An 18221-nucleotide genomic window follows, 5' to 3' on the forward strand; every position below is an offset into this window, starting at 1 on the left:
ATGTGCCAGTGACTCCGGGAATTTTTTATGAGCAATGCTGGACAAGGTGCGATGGGGATCTGGGCGTATTGGTATGGCAAGCCATACAGAAGAGGTGATCTTTGTCTGGAAAGAACTAGTTTGGATGCTATTAGAATTTCGGTGAAGATAGGAATTAATTGCCATGTAATGTTATTTCTAATTTTTATTGTTGACCCTCTGGAAATGTTAGGCATCTTTTGCATGTCTGTGCTGTACAGAAGGATCTGGATTTTTTTACTAAGGTGTGGTGGCAGTAGGGTAAAATAAAAATCTTAATAATCATGAATATTGGTTTGATCAAGCTCTTTCTTGTTCATTTTTGCTTTTATAGGCAAGGAGGAGAGGTTCTGTAACACAGCGTATTGACCAGAAGAATACAGAAGCCAACATTTTTTACAGTATCCTCGTTGTTGACAAAGTGCGTGATATTGATAAAGGCCAGTATACCTGCCACGTGAAGAGCGGGCCATCAATCAAAGCTGTTAACACAACAGTCATTGTTTACGGTAAGAAATGTTGCAGATTTGTGGAATACTGAATGCTCATGTACCAAGTTCAGTCATGCGATAGCTTGACACAAAGTGGAAGTGAATTTATAGCATATTCATCACTGGTAGGAAAAGGAGGGAGACCAGAGAGAATATGTGCCTTTTCTTCCATGACTGTTTTGTATTGTTGGCAGTAGATACGTTAATGTTCAGTTTGATGGCTCTTGCCTGCTAAGTACTGTGATGACCCTGTCCTCAGTCAGTTCCGGCAGAAGCAATCAGTTAAACTGTAGTTGTAAAAAAAGGGAAGAAAAAAAAAGAAAGTACAAGCTGAATTTAAACAGAAGAATCCCACTTCCTCTTCTACAGCACTTGTTTATTGTTTCCTATGATAAATGAAGAAGAAATAAATACGCTAGCTCTACATGGAGCAGGTAGCTGCTAGACCATTCAAAAAACTGAAACAAGCACAAGATACTGCAACTCATTAACGTGGTTTTACAGTTGGAGCTTTAAATGAGTTCCCTGTGGTCTGCCTGGGCTTCCTGTGAGATATGGAAATTCTTGTGTTATTTCAAGCTTATGTGAATTGGGACTTCTGTGCATTGGGACTCTATAAGAAGTTGCCTTCTTTGTGGCATCCTGTAACGATCAGGACTATCCAGGATACTTGGAGCATCATTGGTATTAATGACCAAGTGGCTGGCAGGTGTCCTCTACAACAGATGAGTCATGGTCAGAATATTGATTTGTTCTCTCTTTTCAGAGGTCTATCTTTTCTCTCTCATCTGGAAGCATGGACTAAGCACCAGATGATGGTATTCTTAGAGTATTTCAGTTCACTTTCTCTGTTTAATCCTTGGACTAAGTCACTAGGAACGTAAGATGAATCACGATATCAACTTCTGATATTCTTGAACAGATAAGTCTGAAGCTATCAGAAACTGAGTTTTAGATTAAAATTAAAGTCAGAGAAGCTGGAACTGTTGAAACTAGCCTGTAAACTCTTATTCACCTAAGCAGCTCCATCTATGGGATACCTGTATTGGAAAGAGCCTCTGTGAATAAGGGTTTGCAGAATCAGGGTTGTATCTTTAAGTATAACCTGATTTGTGTAATTAAACTACTGATTTGTCTTGTGCATGTTATTTTCAGTGTACGTGGCACGTGTGATTAAATATTGCACTTGTTTAATAGGTATCCAACATCCTTATGCAGTCCATAATGTGAATAAATATTGCACCATAGTTAGGGATAAAGGGCACTCAAACAACTTTTCATGTTTTGAAAGTTTTATTTTGCTTAAGTGCATTTTGGAAGGAAAAATATTTTTCAATATATTGTATGAATATTCTGTTTTATTGCTTCTGGTTAAACCCATCAACTTGCCAGAGAGGTTGAAATACGGAGCAGTACAACTGGAAAAGAATGAATTCCAGCAGGTTGAGATTGTTCCAATGAAGTGATAAAGATTTGTTTGTTTGATGAAACAGCTGTTTATCAATGATACAGAAAGTTTCTGCCTTTTCCTTTGCTGTTTCTCTCAGGGTCCCTCAAATCCTCTCTGGCAGAATGTTTTCTTTTGGAATATTCATTGATTCTTGGCCTTTAGGGGTGGAGTGGTCATCATCTAGTTCAGCTTCCCATGGACCACTAACCACCTTATCTCCCTTGTGTTGAAACCAGTGCCTTTTTTTCTGACTGAAGCACAATATGAATTTTGGCTAGAGCATATCTTCTCCAGGCAGATTTATGGCCTGGGAACTGTATCTCAGTTTGTTGTATATTTGTGGTATTCTTCTCTATATTTTTTAGATCTTTAGGAGGTTAGGTTTTATTCTTGCTGTTGCCACGTGGGAACACCAATATTGTTGAAGATCATTTTTATTTGTATTCCTGTTCTCTTTCGTAGAGCAACTATTTTTGCAGGCTGAAAAATCCATAATACAGGTGCACTCTTTTTCTTTTCTTTAAGATAAAATGTTCATTAATTTGAAACGTCGAAGAAAAACTGCACTGGAGGCTGTAGCTGGAAGAAAATCCTATCGTTTGTCAATGAAAGTGAAGGCATTTCCCTCTCCAGAGGTTATATGGTAGGACAACAGTTACTTCCACATATGCACACTGGATATCTCCTTAGATGAAAAATAATATCTTGGTGAAATATTCAGATAAGTAAGACCCCTTGAAATGGCAACAAACTGGAGGCAATACAGTTGTGGAGTTTTATGGGAAGTTTCAGGGTTGTCCTGGGTTTTAGCATTTTATGAGAGCAGTATCTCCATTTTGCAAGTGCAAAAAAGGAGGTCTGGAAAGCTTAAAGCTCAGATCCTCAAAATGTTAGATATGTCTCCTATTGAAATCAATGGACACTCTACAGCTAAATACCTCTACCAACCTTGCCTGAAGGCTTGTGTCCAACTTCACTCAGACCTAGATATGAGACCTGAACTTGCTTTTCAGACAGTAGGAGATAGAAAAGATAGCTTTCGTTAAAATAACTGAGTTGAGTCATACAGGCATGCACTATTAGAAAAGCAATGGAAGTTGTTTTTATTATATGGTGATCTGCAGGTTGTAGATCTACTTTAGTGACTGAAGCTTTCACTTTGGCTCACGTATACTGTGCTAAGAAATATTTTGAACAGTTTTTTGTAGTAACCCAAACCACTTTTATATAAAACAATGTTATCTATTCATGATCTCAAGTTTTTTTTTGTTTAAATCATTTTAAGTGCCAGTAGCTCTGGCTCAATTCATTGCACGTTAACAAAGGGTCTATGACAAGACTGATTAAGAAAACAAACCATACATACATGAACAGTGAGAGTTCGTGTTACTCACAGCCAGAAATTACTTTTGCTCCAAACATTTTGCTTTGTTTTACAAAACCCTTACATTTATAGCTCCACATGGAAAATTAAGGGGCGAAAGTGAAGCTGATGCTAGCCATTTATACAGTATTTTCTGTTTCTTTAATGGTTGGGCTTGTTGATTACACATACAGATCCAAAACTTCTAAAATACAAAAAAAATCCATTTAAACAAGAATTTTTATTTATTTTTTTTATTTATCACTGTGAAGCTGGTCAAACACTGGAACAAGTAGTGCAGAAAGGCTGTGGAGTCTCCATCCTTGGAGATATTCAAAACCAGACTGAAAATGGTCTTGGGCAACCTGCTGACCTTGCTTTGACCAGGGGGTTGGTCTAGGCAATCTCCAGAGGCCCTTTCAGCCTCAACTATTTTGTGACTCTGTAAAATACAGATACAGTGAAATGCCTAAATTCCTAGTCTATAGATCCAATTTTTAGTCCTCTGCTAATAACTGTAAGAGTTTTCTGTAAATACATACTAAAACCTGCAAAACATATTAATCAAGTCCATCTTCACAGTGAAACTCTGTTGCACTCTTCTACTAACATTGTGTCAACCTTCATATGACAACCTACCAAAATGTGCTTTATGCTGTATTTTAGACTTTGAAGAAAAATGTTGTGCTTCTTCAGGAATCTGTGTGTGAGCAACAGTTAGTATTTTCTATGTTGATTTTCTGTTATCTTTAAAAACATTCACTTGATAGCAGGATATCTGATTCTTAAGTGCTTATCTAATCTACTTACTCTTCCTCTTCCTAAAATCACAGCTGTGCTTAGGCTACTGTAATACTTTGTCCCAGGATGTATTCTGAGGTCATAAAGAAATGGTCAGTGCTGGATGATGCAACCTTTATTTTTGTGAATGATTCTTAGCCAAAATGGTTGTCTTCTAGACTAAATGGCGGCACAAGCACGGAAAACTGGGATCTTCAGAGACAGAGTTGCAATTTTCAGCAACTCTCAAATACTATAGAGCCCTGTCAGATCCTTATCAATTTTAGTATATAGAATGGTATTCTCCAAAGCGCTTTATAAATATCAGCAATCTTATTTGTAAGGGAAGGATAAGCCTCTGGCAAACAGACTCTGAGACTGTAAATTCAATCCTTGCCCAAAGATTGAGAGATGTTGTGAAATGAAATAATGCAGGCAGTTTAAGCAACATTATTTTTCAAAATTTTTATTTCTGGAATTCTTTTAAACAGGTTAAAAGATGGGCTACCTGCTGCTGAAAAGTGTGCCCGGTACATGGTTAAAGACTATTCATTAATCATCAAGGATGTTGCTGAGGAAGATGCTGGAAACTACACTATAATATTGAGCATACGGCAGTGGAACTTGTCTAAGAATCTTACAGTCACTCTTACAGTAAATGGTATGTTTACAGCATGTTCCCACGCTTCTCCTGAACATGTAAATGCTAAATTTTCATTGAGCTAGATTTTTATTGATATTGCACAGTTCAGGTCGTTGTGGGTTTTCTTACTGACTTTCATGGACCCAAATCCAAGGCCCATATGCAGGGTGACAGACCCATCTTGGAATCAGAAGACAGACAATAGTTTTCATTAGAAGGGTTTCTGTCTTCCACAGTCACATACTTGTTCCTGATGATTTAAATGTGTTACCATCCACTCATCTGACTTGACTTAGGCCTGCTGCTTTTCTTTGTTCTCCTGGGGATTTTTCTGATTACTCACCCTGCAGGAATGTAGTATTTTCATGATCATGCAATACATTGGAAATGAGCTGGTTTTAATTGCTTTCCAATTTTTTACCCTTTACAGTGAAACCCCAGATATACGAAAATGCGGTGTCGTCATTCCCTGATCCCAATCTGTATTTACTGAGCAGCAAGCAAGTGCTGACATGCACTGTGTATGGTATTCCTCAGCCTAAAATTACGTGGATGTGGTATCCCTGTAGACAAAACCATTCTAAAACAAGGTAGGACAGCTTCCTTACTTCTAATTAGCATGTCTTCCCTTACTATTATGCTTAAATATTTACTTTTTTATGAGAATAAATCTTGCCATGGCCATTGCTTAGTTAGTAGAGCTTGTATACTTTTAATCAATGTATTTTTTAGTAATCATGTAGGCACAATGCAATTTCTTCTGCATCATTACTTGAAAATGGAGGGAAGAGTTGTTATTTTGTATTGCTACTTAGATTTATTTAAAGTTCACTACTATTCATGCATGCAATATCCAGAGGCAATAATTACTTTTTAATTTTTATGAGGGAAGCCTTGCAGCCAATGTCTTGCAAAATTCACATGCTTTCTTATGGAGGAGATTTCCATGGTTTCCTCCGTGCTTTCCTCCACGCACAGTGATTCCCCTGTGTGGCTTCTTTAGAAATTCAACAAAAATAATCTTAAAGACTTTTTGCATTATGAAGGTCAAATCTCTGTTATGATACGTTGACTCAGATTCGGTTCAGGAAGACAAATGTGCCCAGCATTCTCCAGATGATATTTCAACAGATAAAATATAAATGGCACCATACAAGCGTGCTCGATGCTGATGTGGTTCTTAACTAATCCTCTTTAAGCTTTATTTTGAACTCTGTGTCAGATTCCACGATTTGGGAAGAGCTGTGGATAAATGAGTCAATACACAAACTTGTAAGAAACAATCTTAATGATTAACACTCAACCTCCACAATGGCATTAGCATTAGGCTACTATTGGAAGGTTGAAACATGCAAGGTATTTGGATCACAGCACAACGAAGATATTTAAAAACCTAACAAAAGTTTGGGAACCAAGATTTTTCTCAGTTTCAGTTGAAGTTAATCACTTTACATCGGATTTAACTTCTTTAATGCTTTCATAGAATTGGGTTTTAGTGCCAATCCAGCCAAACATTTAAGCACATGCTTAACTGCAGGGATACAAGACACCGCATTCAATTAAATAGGACAAACAACTTATTTCAAATTAAAGGTGCTTGTAAGTGCTTTGTGATGAGTGAGAGAGTGGTCAGCACTTCATAGAAGCACACATAGTTTTTCCAGTTATGCCTTGCTTTGGGATTATGCAAATGGGTGGCTCTCAGTGCCCTTCTCACCAAGAGGTGGCACTAGCAATCTCTGCTGGAATAGGTATAACCTGAAATTCTTCATTTTGAGGACAGGTGAGGGCTGCATTTCATCTATCTGTTATGTTACCTTTGAAGCACAAGTCGCAAAATTCTGAGTATTAATTTATTTTTGCTTATAGGTGCAAGGTGTAAGAGAAAAGAAATCACAATATCTTTTAAGTAGAGAAACTCTGTGAAAGGCGTGTATGAAAATTTTCAGTCTTTTAGTTTTGTTCAAGTGTTTATACATCTATGCATGCTCTGGATTGAAATCATGGTGTGGCACTGATAAAACAGTTGGTTCTTCTTTGGGAGTTGGGGTGGTGCTCATCTATTGTCAAATATTTCCTTCTGTTAACAAGCACAGATCTGTGCTACAGCACAGGAGAGCGTGTCATCAGAAATAGAAATTAATATCTGCAAGCAGGTGTTTAATAATGTGCTAAACTGTAGACTCAATTAAATGCTAATTAGAAGTGTGTTTAAGGACGTGATCAAAGGAGAAATGTAACAATTTGAATCAACTATTGGCTCTGTTACAAGGTTGTTTCCAGACTTGCTTCCAAATTGCCTTCATAATTGTTCTGTGACAATTCTCTTTTAACCCCCTCCCCTTCCTTCTCCTTTAAATGCTCATTGAAATAGTAGTCTGGAGAACACAATTTTTTAATGCTTTGCCTAAGATGAGTGGAATGACTCCTTCTGAATAATGTGGTGACAGTTAACTATTGCAGAAAGGCAGAAATACCTGAATAATTACATTTTTGTCTCCCGCTCCAGGAAGGGAGAGGAGTGGACTACCTTGGCAGCTGGCACGCCTTGCTCAGGCTGATGTCTGTGCCAGTTCAGGTGTTCTCCCTGAAGAACTGGCGAACCCTTTAATCCCACCTATTTCACTATACTTTTTGTGTGAGGAGAGGTTTGCCCCAACAGATTTACGTTGTGTGTACCTTGTGCAGTAGATGAAAAGATGTGTCTTATTCTGCTGTTAGAGCATTTCTTTGGATTTACCTGCCCAATGTTAGGTTTCCAAGGCTAAAATATTGCTCTGTTTGTGCTCAAGTAGTGCCTGTTTCTGTGCACAGATGTACCATGTACCTCTTGTTGATACCCCCCCCCGCCTCCAGGTTACCATTATTCAGTGTATAGCAGTAGGGATTCTCATCAAGTTTCTGAGTCCCATGCCATGGGACAGAGAGCACACTCCAAGTAAAAAGATGCTGTTGCTGCAAAGACCTTGCAGTGCACAGATCTGTTTGCTTCAAGATTTATATATGTGCTTAACTGTACATCACTGGAGTGCTATTACTGCAAGCTAGGGAATGATGTATAGTGCATAAATTAGGTGGTTTTATTTTTGAAGGACTGTTGCCTGTGGGCTTCTTAATAGAAACCATTAGGTTATCTGGCTGCTTCTTTCAATTTCTGTTCCATACAGTATTTCTGTTTCAAAAATCTAAAAATACCTGAGTGGATTCCATTGCTTTTAAATAAAATGCAGATATATTTTAATGTTTTGTGATTAATACAATCAATTTGCATAACTCTCCTCTCTACATCATTCAGGCCAGTAAGAGGAAGCCAGCCAAATTAAACAGTTTCCATAGTTTCCCGGTAGCAAATTAAAAAAAAAAAAAACAAAACCACAAACAAACAAAAATCAAACAACTGTAAAATTGTTCAACAAAATTGACTTTTTGGAATGTGGAGAGATCAACGTCATTAAAATTCCTTGTTCTTTACTTTCTGTTAAAATTACTTTGTTTAACTTAACTCTATTGCCATTAAATAAACTTTTGTTAGCTAGCTAGCTAACTAGATGGATAGGTGGAAAGATTCTCTTCCAGTGTTGACCCCAGCAAGGAAACATAGAAGAGTCAAGAAAAACTGTCTGGGGAAAAAGTAATGTTTGGGGGTTTTTTAAAGCTTATGTAGAGCTAGTAAATTCAGAGATGGCAGGCAAAGACAGTAGAAGATGCAATGAGAGTTAAAATAAAATGCAATTTAAAAAATTAAAGATTAGTCTCTCTTAAATGACCGAGAAACTTCTTTCCCAGTGCTATCTTACTCCAGCTTACTCTGCTGCTCTGTAGCAGACACATACATTCCCAGGCTGGGCAGCCCCCTGTTGCTCAGTGGATATAGCAGAAGAAAGCCCGAGGGACACTTGTCCCGCAGTGTCCATCAGCCTCCTTGGCCTCTTTCCTACCACCCTGGAGTTGTCCTTTCTGGCCTCGTTTTTTGCTCAGGTTGGGCTGTCAGCAGAGGGGCAGCCAGCAGCAGGGCTTGCCGAGGGTCTCCGGAGCCACCCAGGCTGGGCTCCACCTAAACCTCATCAGCTCTGAAGCTGCAGAATGAGTGTCTGCACGCCGGGAACGTGCTTGATGTTAATGGTTCTTGACCTGAATCTCTTCAGCAGATTTTTGTTTATCTTAAACTGGTCTGGCAGAGATTGCCAAGAAAGGCATGTGGGATACTGATATTGCTCAGTGGAAGCACTGGTTTCCTTAGCGGTTGTGCAGTGTCATTTGGGGTCAGTTTCTCTCTCTGGACATTTCCATGTGGGCAGTTCAAGAGAGATCTTTATTGTGCTCTGCCCGAGGTTTGACCGATTGGCCCTTCAGAAACTGCAAACAGATGCAATGCTGAAATTTTACCTTGCGTGTTCCAGCTCTCCCACCACCTTGCTGCCTCCCTCTCTCCTTGAGCTATCAGTTTTGTTTAGCCTCAAACTGAATATCAGATTATTATTTTACAACCCCGCCGCCGCATCAGTCTGTGTTTGTTTGGCTTTTGTTTTTTTTCTCTCTGTGTGTGTGCATGAGGGAGAGAGAAACATGAGAGTATTGTGGAGATGCCTACAAAAACAGAGTCATTGGAAAAACTGGTACCTGGTTCTCTGCCCCCTTGACTATAGTGTCAGAATATGAACTATTCTTGGTTGTAAAACCACCTAAATGGTGGGATTGGGAAAGAAGGGGCTGAATGCCTGAAGCTGAGGACAGAAACAGGCAGCAGGGACCAGGGGCTGTGCAGCAATGCCTAAGCTGGTACTGCTGCCAAAAAGGCAACCTCAGGAAACCATGATGTTTGTAACGCTCTGATGTGGGTCCATGCTCCTCAGTGGAATCACTACTGGTTTAGCACAGAGTGATGAGAAGGGAATGTTATCTCCCTTCAAGGCTTGTCCGCAGTGTGAAGGTATGGTCACGTGAATGATTTTCTACAGAAATAGCTCTCCAGCACTGCACAGGGAGGAAGAGGAGTGTGTTGTGGATCTCAGCAAGGCAAAAGCTAGAGGTTTTCCTTGAAACTTCTGCAGAGATGTAGGAAGCCTGAAACTACCGTAATGAAAGTGCATGGCCAGACTTCCACCAGCTTCAGTGAAAGAGGAGGCAGGCCATGTGTGCACAGAAGTCTAATTGCATTTCTGCATTGTTTATGTCAGTGTATTAATAAGGGATTGAAAGGCAGAATCATTAGGATGTGCTCGGATAGATTATCAGGGGAAACCAGATTTGGAACATCAGCGAGGTATGTAAAATGAACAAGTAAAGAACAAATGTTAATTGTACTTAATTAGAAATGTACTGAACCACCCAAATTTAATTGTTGGATGTCTGCAAACATTGATGCCCATTAGTTTGTCCACAGTGACTGTTTTTGTTCCCCATGCCACCTTCTATTTTCAGGAAGGGGAAGTCTGAGTCCTTAGAGCTGGTGAAAGTAGGTCAGATGCCATTAATAAACAGGTAGTTCAAAAATGCCTTTGTTTAATTTGACATGTGGCCAGATCCTCAGCTCTAAATTCACACTGGCTGAGGATCTGGCTGGTGGCCTTTGTGCCTTCCACTCTCTATAACAAGAAAATACTCTTACAGTGGTCTAGTAATGTAAAGGTACTTAAAACGGGTACATGAAAAAATATGCTAGCTATTCCCTTATTTTGCTATGGTTGGGGAAATAGATTAGTGTAGATAAAAATCAGACCCTGTGTTCTTCACATATCTTTTAAAAAATGCAGAGGAACAGACACGAGTGTACATTGTGGCAGCATGGACTTGCAGAGAATTTGAAGCCAAAAGAAACAGAGAAATGAAATAGCATCTGATCTGCTTCAGCCTGAATAAGCAATGTGTTGAAGCATCTCATTTTGCACTTCCCCTGTGAGCCAAAAGTCAATCCTCTGGAAACAGCTAGTAGGACTGTATCCTTGTCCTCAGTCAGTATTTTGGAAATTTTTTTATATGTTTTAATATTTTACTTTCAAAATGCCATATGAATCAGACCTGGCATATACACTGGGATAAATAAGCTTGACAAATACATACTATACACTGGGTACAGTTTGCCCCAGTCTGTCCTCAGGGTAACACAGTGAATGCACTGATGAATTTGTTCTGCCAGCTGTAAATGGTTTCACTATGGGTCTTAGCTGACCAGAAGCTTAAGATTTCAAATTTCTGTATTGCTGGTTTTCAAATCACTTTAAATCAAAGCTTTCCAAGTCTATTTCCAAAATGTTTTAAACCAAAATGTATTATGTTGCCCAAGTAATTTTTTTAATTAATCATTGATCAAACCTAAAACATAAGGACTACAATAACACCCAGTTGGTCAGGAGTGCTCTGCTTAGTATCGTACTTTTAACCCTCGCTCTCCTATCTGTTTTTCACTTGCTGTTCCTTGTTTTTTTCCCAGTTTCTTTTTTCCTCTTGTTGCCTTCACAGGATGGCCTCTTGGCTTTACTAGGGACAGTCTGACACCCAATCTTAAGGAAGAACACATAAGGGTTATGCAGGCGGCTGGATGTTATTGCTTGATCTTTTACTCACTGTGGCCCAGCCCATAGAAACTAAAGTGTGTGACAGGCTGTACGTGGGGACCGCACGTCGTGAGTGAGTCCTCGCACGCTGGCAGTGTCCGAGCCAGTGGGACGTCCCAGCCCATAGCCAGAAACCTGCTCCTGCGCTAGCAGGGGCTCTTGGCCAAAGGAAGGCACCAGGTCAAACTCTGTGTGTGCTTGGGAGTGATTATGAATGGAGTACTATTACTGGATCGAGTACACCTTTTACAAAAATATACAAACTCTAGTTAGCATCCTTTTTCCTTTTACGTGTATGCCTTTCAAAAAGCCTTTGCAAAAGGCTTTGAACAGATACAGTGTATGAGGTAAGATCTTTCGCATAAAAAAATTTTCAGTTAAAAAATAGAAAACAGAGGTTAAGAGGGAACAGCCAGTTCTTGAAGCGTAGGGAGGTGACCAGTGAAGTTTTTCAGGAGCTGGTGCTGGGGTCTGTACTTGTCAACATGTTCAGAAATAACCTGGAAAAGGTGGTAAGGAGGTGACAGAGTTTGCTGATGATACTAAGTTATTCAGATTCATAAGGATGAGGGCTGATTGCGAAGAAATGCAGAACTATATGAATCTGGGTATTTGAGTGATAAAGTGGCAGGTGAAATTCACTGAAGATAAATGTGCATGATGTGCATAGGAAAAAGCAATCTGACTTTCACATGTAAAATGTAAGTGTAAAAAGGCTGTACATGTAAAAAGGTTGTTGGCTGATCATTACTACCACAAAGAGAGATCTGAGCGTTGTGATACACAGGTTTGTGGAAGCAATCACGATCATGAGCTCAAAAAGCAAATCGAGTGTTAGGAATTACCAAGAAATAAAGAACAAAATAGAGAACACCATGATAATTCCACATAAATCCATAAATCACCAACATCTTTTATACTATGAGCATTTCTGATCCTTTCATCTCAAAGGATGCAGCCAAACTGGGAGGCACACCAGGAGGGGCAACAAAAAGGATCAAAGGAATTTCAGGGAATGAGAGGAATGTGTGAGGGATGAGTGAGGAGGGAGGTCAAGGCTCTGCAGACCAAAAAAGAGGTGACTTGGGGGCTACACAACAGAGATCTACAGATTTGTGAAGGACAGATGTCTGAGGATCAGTTGTGTATGCTTTTTCTGGTTCAAGAAGTAGGGGCCGTTAAATGAAGCCAGGAGGAGTGGAATTCAGAACAGAAAAAGGAGATGGCTCTTCATGCAGTGTGTAACAGATCTGTGAAACTCCTTGCCAGGGGAATTTGGGGGTTTGAAAAGTTTTTACAAAATCTTGGAAGAGAAATCCACTGAAGTGTAGAAACGGCCTCTGTCGTGGGAAGCTCTTGAGCTGATAATAATTAGTGACTGGGGGAGTATTAGGAGGAAGTATCTGAAGTTAGTCCTGCTCTTACTCATCCCCAACCATCTGCTTATGGTCATTGTTGAGACAGGATATGGGGTAGATGGATCCTTGGTCTTATATCCATGTCTGTCAGTATTTTCTCTTCCTGTTTTCCCTCTAATCAACTCCCCTCTCTCCTTAAAAATGTTTCCCTCCATTCTTTCTCATCCCTTCCTTGTTTTCTGCCTGCACTTCCAGTCCCTCACTCCAGTCAGTCCAGAGTTGCTCTCAGACGCCTACTTGGAGTGAAGCTGAAAACAAACAAACCATCTTGAAAAACACAACCTCAGCATAGCAATAGCCTTTCATCTCCTCCACTGATCACTGGAAAATGGAAAGGGTGTTAGTTGTGCTTCCAGCTTGTCAGCAAGACAGGGGGTATTAAGGACTGTATAAATAGATTAGTGAAGAATTACTCTTTACTAGAGCCAAGAGGATTCAGTCAAGACAGCAAAGAAAAGGAAGGGAATCTCGGCATTATGAGAAGGAATGTGTTGGGGGTACCTGGATCTTGGCAGGCTACATTGTGAGGTTATGTCTTGAAGTCAAGTGAGCTGTTAGGAGTGACTTGTGCATGGAAAATAACTTACGCCAGAAGGGTCTGAACCATATCTTGGACTTTATATATAGGGAACTTATTTGGAAATAAAAGAAACAGAGAGTAGGAGTGGACATTGCATGTAGAGGTTTCATGGTCTTTCTCTTTAGGTTTCTGACTGCTCAACCAAATCAGAAAACATCTCTTCCTTTCAGTACAACACAGACTATTAAAATAAAACACTTTTTCCCAGCAAGAAGTTCTAGGTGCTTGTGGAAACCTCGTGCTTTGAATTATAAGTCTGTAGTTCCAGCCAACATTCAGCTCCTCTGTGGGAGGACATGGTTGGCACTCTCAGAGAGAGAAAGTGGAAGCTGAGTCACAGTGACCACATGGGAGATGAGAGTGATTACAGCCTAGCAAAGGAGGGAAAAGAGGCGGACAAGAAGGAAGGAAGGAAGGATTGGCTGAAATGTGATGGTATTCTGTGTCCATGAAGAATGTTAAGCAGTGTGAAGCAGGAAACAGAGGGTCAAGAAAGCAGAATATATTTATCTGATAGCCAACTCAAGGTGAGAAAATTTCAGGTCAACTCAGGATGTGCAAAAAACTGAAAAATTACTTTCAAACGCTGTTATGATGTTGCCTGATGGCCAGGGGTCTTAAGTACTGGCAAAGAAGTTGGAAGCAAAATGTGTTTTTCAGTGACCCTCAGCCTCAGGCATTTGCATTTTTTGTTGTGAATAGCTGGTGCTGCATGGTGCTCAGGTGTGCAGATGTAGAAGTGATTTTTTTTTTCCTATGGAAATGTGAGCATGGGCTGATTAAGGGTTGAAAGGTGGCATAGGTAAGACTGCTGCTGATCTTACTGCTTCTTTTGAGATAGTTCAGATCAATCAGCTTTCTGTCATAGCATACTGGAGTAGTTCAGAGCAAGCCATAATGTTTGGAAAGGACGACTGTGAAAGGGAAGCACTGTCCATTTATCTGGTTGCATGTAAGTAATAGCAGGAAAGGCAGCGTGCAGCTGTCAAACACTTTCTCTTTCCATAGAGCCATGGTGATGTGCAACAAGACCATGAATGCCATATACCCTACTGTTTTCAAAGATGCTCACCAGAAGGATGAGGCATTCAGGACACTGGGGATCTACCCTAGAGAATGCACTTTCCCTCTAAGTATCCCCCTCAATGGGGACACAGAGCACCATACAAAACAGAAAAAAACTCAGTCCTCGCTCTGGCAACTGAGCAGTGCACCAGGGCCCCAACTCAGCCTAATGCACTGAGGCCACTGAGAAACCCTCCAGCCACCCTGCAGCTCAGCAGTGAATAACTTCAGCACAGCTAATAGTGTCCAGTGTACTTGGTCAGAAGTCCACTCCCATGCTCGAGACAGAGGGTGAGGAGTGGCAATGTTCCTGTTCTCTGGAGTCGTGAGCAACTCTGAAGTGAGATGGGCTGGTGATGTTCCATCTGTTCTTGATGGGCAAGCGTTGACACTGCAGTGGGCAGCAGTAGGGACCAGTGACAGTGAAAGCAGAGAGGCGAAGGGCTGAAGAATGGGACATGCAGAGGAGGAACCTGCATGACTCTCACCAGGACTTCTTGTTTGGCATTCCTTGATAAGCTCCTAAATAAATATAAGTAAACAAACTACAATATATGATGTAAACTGTGTCCAACTCCTACTATTTGTAGAAGATTTCCTCCTAGCCCCACTAACCCACATACTCTGTGTGAGTGTGTCTATCGGGGAAGGTGCTTGGGATGAACTCCCAGCTGGCTGCAGCTTTGCCATTGAATGAGCTGGGGTCAGCATTTTGACCTCTAACTGATTATTTTTGACCTAGAGCGGGAATGCTTGGACCATAGCTCCTTAATGGACAAGCACATTATAGTGTTACAGCCAAAGCTAGCGGAGCATGCTGGCAGGGGGCCAGCACATGTTCTCCCCCTCCACCGCCATTAAGCACGTTTCACAACGTGTACATGCTCCCTGCTACTATTTTCCCCTCTCTGTTTCCTGCCTCATATCGACTCAATGTTCCCCAGGACACATGGCTACGCCACCCTCGCACTACCAATTGCACGGCGCTGGATGCGAAGGCGCGGACCAGGCGAGGCCCATGTCATTCAGGTTTTTTTGATAACTTCCAAGTGGAAAGCAGTTCCTATATATTCTTTACAATTCCAGGAATTTCCAGAGTTCCTGTCTTAAAGGTAGCATTGTCACCACCGCCTCTTGAAAGACGTGAGTCAGCCCAACTTGAATTTGTAATAGCATTGCCCCGATGCTGCTAGGAATGCTTGCTGCCCTCAAAAAGGATAGATGCTGAGAAAAATATTGTGCCTGCCGTTAATCACTCTCAAAAGTGGTCACCATCAGGTGACAGGATGGCTTCCTCTTGCTCCTAGTACTGGTGCAATTGCCAAATACTACCTCAGTGAACAAGAGTGTGATTGAGGCTGCCAGTGGCTTTGCCAAGAGGAATGCTTAGAGAATGGAATGGGATGTTACAGGAGGGGAAGATTGCAATGGCCTCTGGCATCACACAGGAGGATGGAGGGAGGAGCTGAGAAGACGGAAGATGAGTATTTTTCCAACCAATATGGGGATCAAGGCTCTTCCGCTGGTATTTGTCACTGTACTACTTGAACTGCAAATTGCAGAACTGTCTCTGGGATGGGGAAGACGATGTGTCTGAACACAAGCTGGGTCTAGGGCTTTCATTTAGGACTGTCTATCATACAGAGAGTCAAATCTGTCCTGTGAATAAGTAGACAAATCCTTTACCTCAGCTCCTATGCTCTACTATAAATCACTAGGGTGACAATAAAACCACTTTTCTTCTGAGACCAGTAGTTTCATAGGCAGGACTTTAGCTTGGAGCTGGTTTGTAGTTTGATTTCGGTGAAATACATCAAGATGACATGAAGTACACTCTTACCCTGGAAACTTTTCCCTGTTGATAGTTATAAATATACCATGCTATTGTGCTTGGCATGCTGTATGCTAATAGAGGTGAGGGCTCTGAAACTCATTAGGAAAGGGAGCGGGCTGCGGAGCAGAGTGAGGACAGTGTGAAGCTAAGGTTGATAACCATGGCCTTGTCCAGAATAGGCCATGGGAGTTTTCTTATCTCACTTTGGCAGGAGGTGCTGCTAGCTTCCTGTGCGAAATCAGGAGCATATGCTGCTTTCCTCTTGTTGTTTGGCTTCCTCCGCTACACAAGACGGTTCCCAGCACTGTGATTATCTTTGCATCTTCAAACATGGCACACTCTGCTTCCTCAAGGGCTTGATGTATTCTTGAGAAGCAGGCTGGCTCCCCTCCCCCAGGCCACTTCTCTAGGGCCCCCGCCGGTGCCAGCTCTGCACATCACAGACCTTTTATGAAGCTGAACTTACTTCTGGTTGCATAAACCTCCCTCCAGCCCTACCAAAGAAGTGCAAATTCCCAAAGCTAAGGGCGGGGAGCAGGTCTGCCGGCAGAGCTCGCCCCGCGCTGCAGGCAGCCGGGCAGGCAGCGCGTGCTGCCGGCTTCCCCCGGCCAGCAGAGCTGCTCTCACCCCTCCTTTCCCCCATGCTGGGCTTCTCTGGAAACCCGCAGGAGAATTAACAGCTTCTGTTTTTACAAAGGAATAGCCTATTTCTCAGGCTCTCGGCACAAAGGACGAAGCGTGCCTGTGCGCGCGTGTGTGTGTGTGTGCCTGCACACAGGCAACGCGCATGCGAGCACGCACGCAGGCACATGGAAAAAACTACTTAGAGGATGAGAAACCTGATTGCTCTGCTTCTCCCAGTGTGCAACTGAGACAGCAGAGTCTGATTACCTTGCTGTGAGATTGCATAATGTTTATAAACATACAGTTGTACACACACCCCCTTAGCATTTATTGTATAGGATCTCTACACATGCATAGTTGAACCCACAAAGTTGGAATGTGAAAGGATCTGTGGGGAAACAGGTGTAAGAAGTGCTTAGAAATGTGCTGGCAGATATCAGCTTGTTTATCAACCCCTGTGCACACTGTGTGCTTTTTCATTAGCCTGGCGGTAACCCTGCTCTAAGCTTTCCTGAAGATGCAAAGCAATGAGGCTCATCCCACAACAAAACATTTCAGGAATTCATGCGCTCCGGAGATATCTGGAGTAAGATTCAGATATCTAAAATTCAGTAGGATTTCCCTGCAAACGCAGGCAGTTCTTGCTACGAATAGGATAACCTTGCTATTTTACTGAGCGGATAGTTTGAAGTAACTTGTAATTTCTTTGCAAAGCATAAAAGTATGTAGTTGATGTTATCTGAGGACACACACAATGAAGCATCAATTGAAATAATGGGAAGCTGATTGTGCATTTTGGTCCCAGCCAGAGTAAATTTTTATATTTTCATTTTTCTCTCATTCTTTCCAAGCATCTGTACTTAACACAAACATTTGATTTGATGACTACATCTAAGTTCAGTGGAGCCTTTTCTCTTTCTGTTACAAAATGCCTTCTGTTAGTAGCTGAAGTCAGGTTAGGAGGCAGGACTCTTAATTCCTCCCACTTGTCCCTTCCCCATCTCTACCCAATGCTGCTGGCTTAAGCAGTGGCTTTGCGTGGCACCCCTGGCAGCAGCAAGAGGAAGGACGATGGAGTACTAACCTGAGTAACCAGCTCAGGAGACTGAAGGTGGCTCGTGTTCTCTGTCCCTAAGCTGTGTCAGTGTAGTTGAGGTTAAAGTGAGAGCATTTGGCAGCTGAGGAGAGAAAGCATCTGGTTCCGCATCCAAAGGGATAAGTCTGAGTCTTGTCCTAGACTCTGCCTGGCAGCCGCGTTGCAACTGATTTGTAAACGTTTGCTTACCCAGCAGACCGTGGAGCTGAAGTGGCGCGTACGAAGTACTCGCATCTCCCACTGTGTACGGTGGGCTGGTGGATAATGTATTCTCAGCTTGATTGTGACTCCTTTTTTATTAAACC

General features: G+C 41.6%; 1 protein-coding gene across 1 annotated transcript in view; it reads left to right on the forward strand.

The window, feature by feature from the left end:
• Positions 1–18221, forward strand: part of FLT1 (fms related receptor tyrosine kinase 1) — a 112971-nt gene that overhangs the window by 34288 nt on the left and 60462 nt on the right. The window contains exons 7-10 of the mRNA XM_087757374.1: positions 353–527; positions 2485–2602; positions 4594–4763; positions 5176–5335. Of these exons, the coding sequence (XP_087613500.1) occupies positions 353–527; positions 2485–2602; positions 4594–4763; positions 5176–5335 (623 nt within the window). The remainder of the gene's footprint in view (positions 1–352; positions 528–2484; positions 2603–4593; positions 4764–5175; positions 5336–18221) is intronic.

The sequence above is a fragment of the Nipponia nippon genome, unplaced genomic scaffold, assembly GCF_047370975.1.
Source record: "Nipponia nippon isolate SJK-2023a ecotype South Korea unplaced genomic scaffold, ASM4737097v1 scaffold_2, whole genome shotgun sequence".
Taxonomy (NCBI): domain Eukaryota; kingdom Metazoa; phylum Chordata; class Aves; order Pelecaniformes; family Threskiornithidae; genus Nipponia; species Nipponia nippon.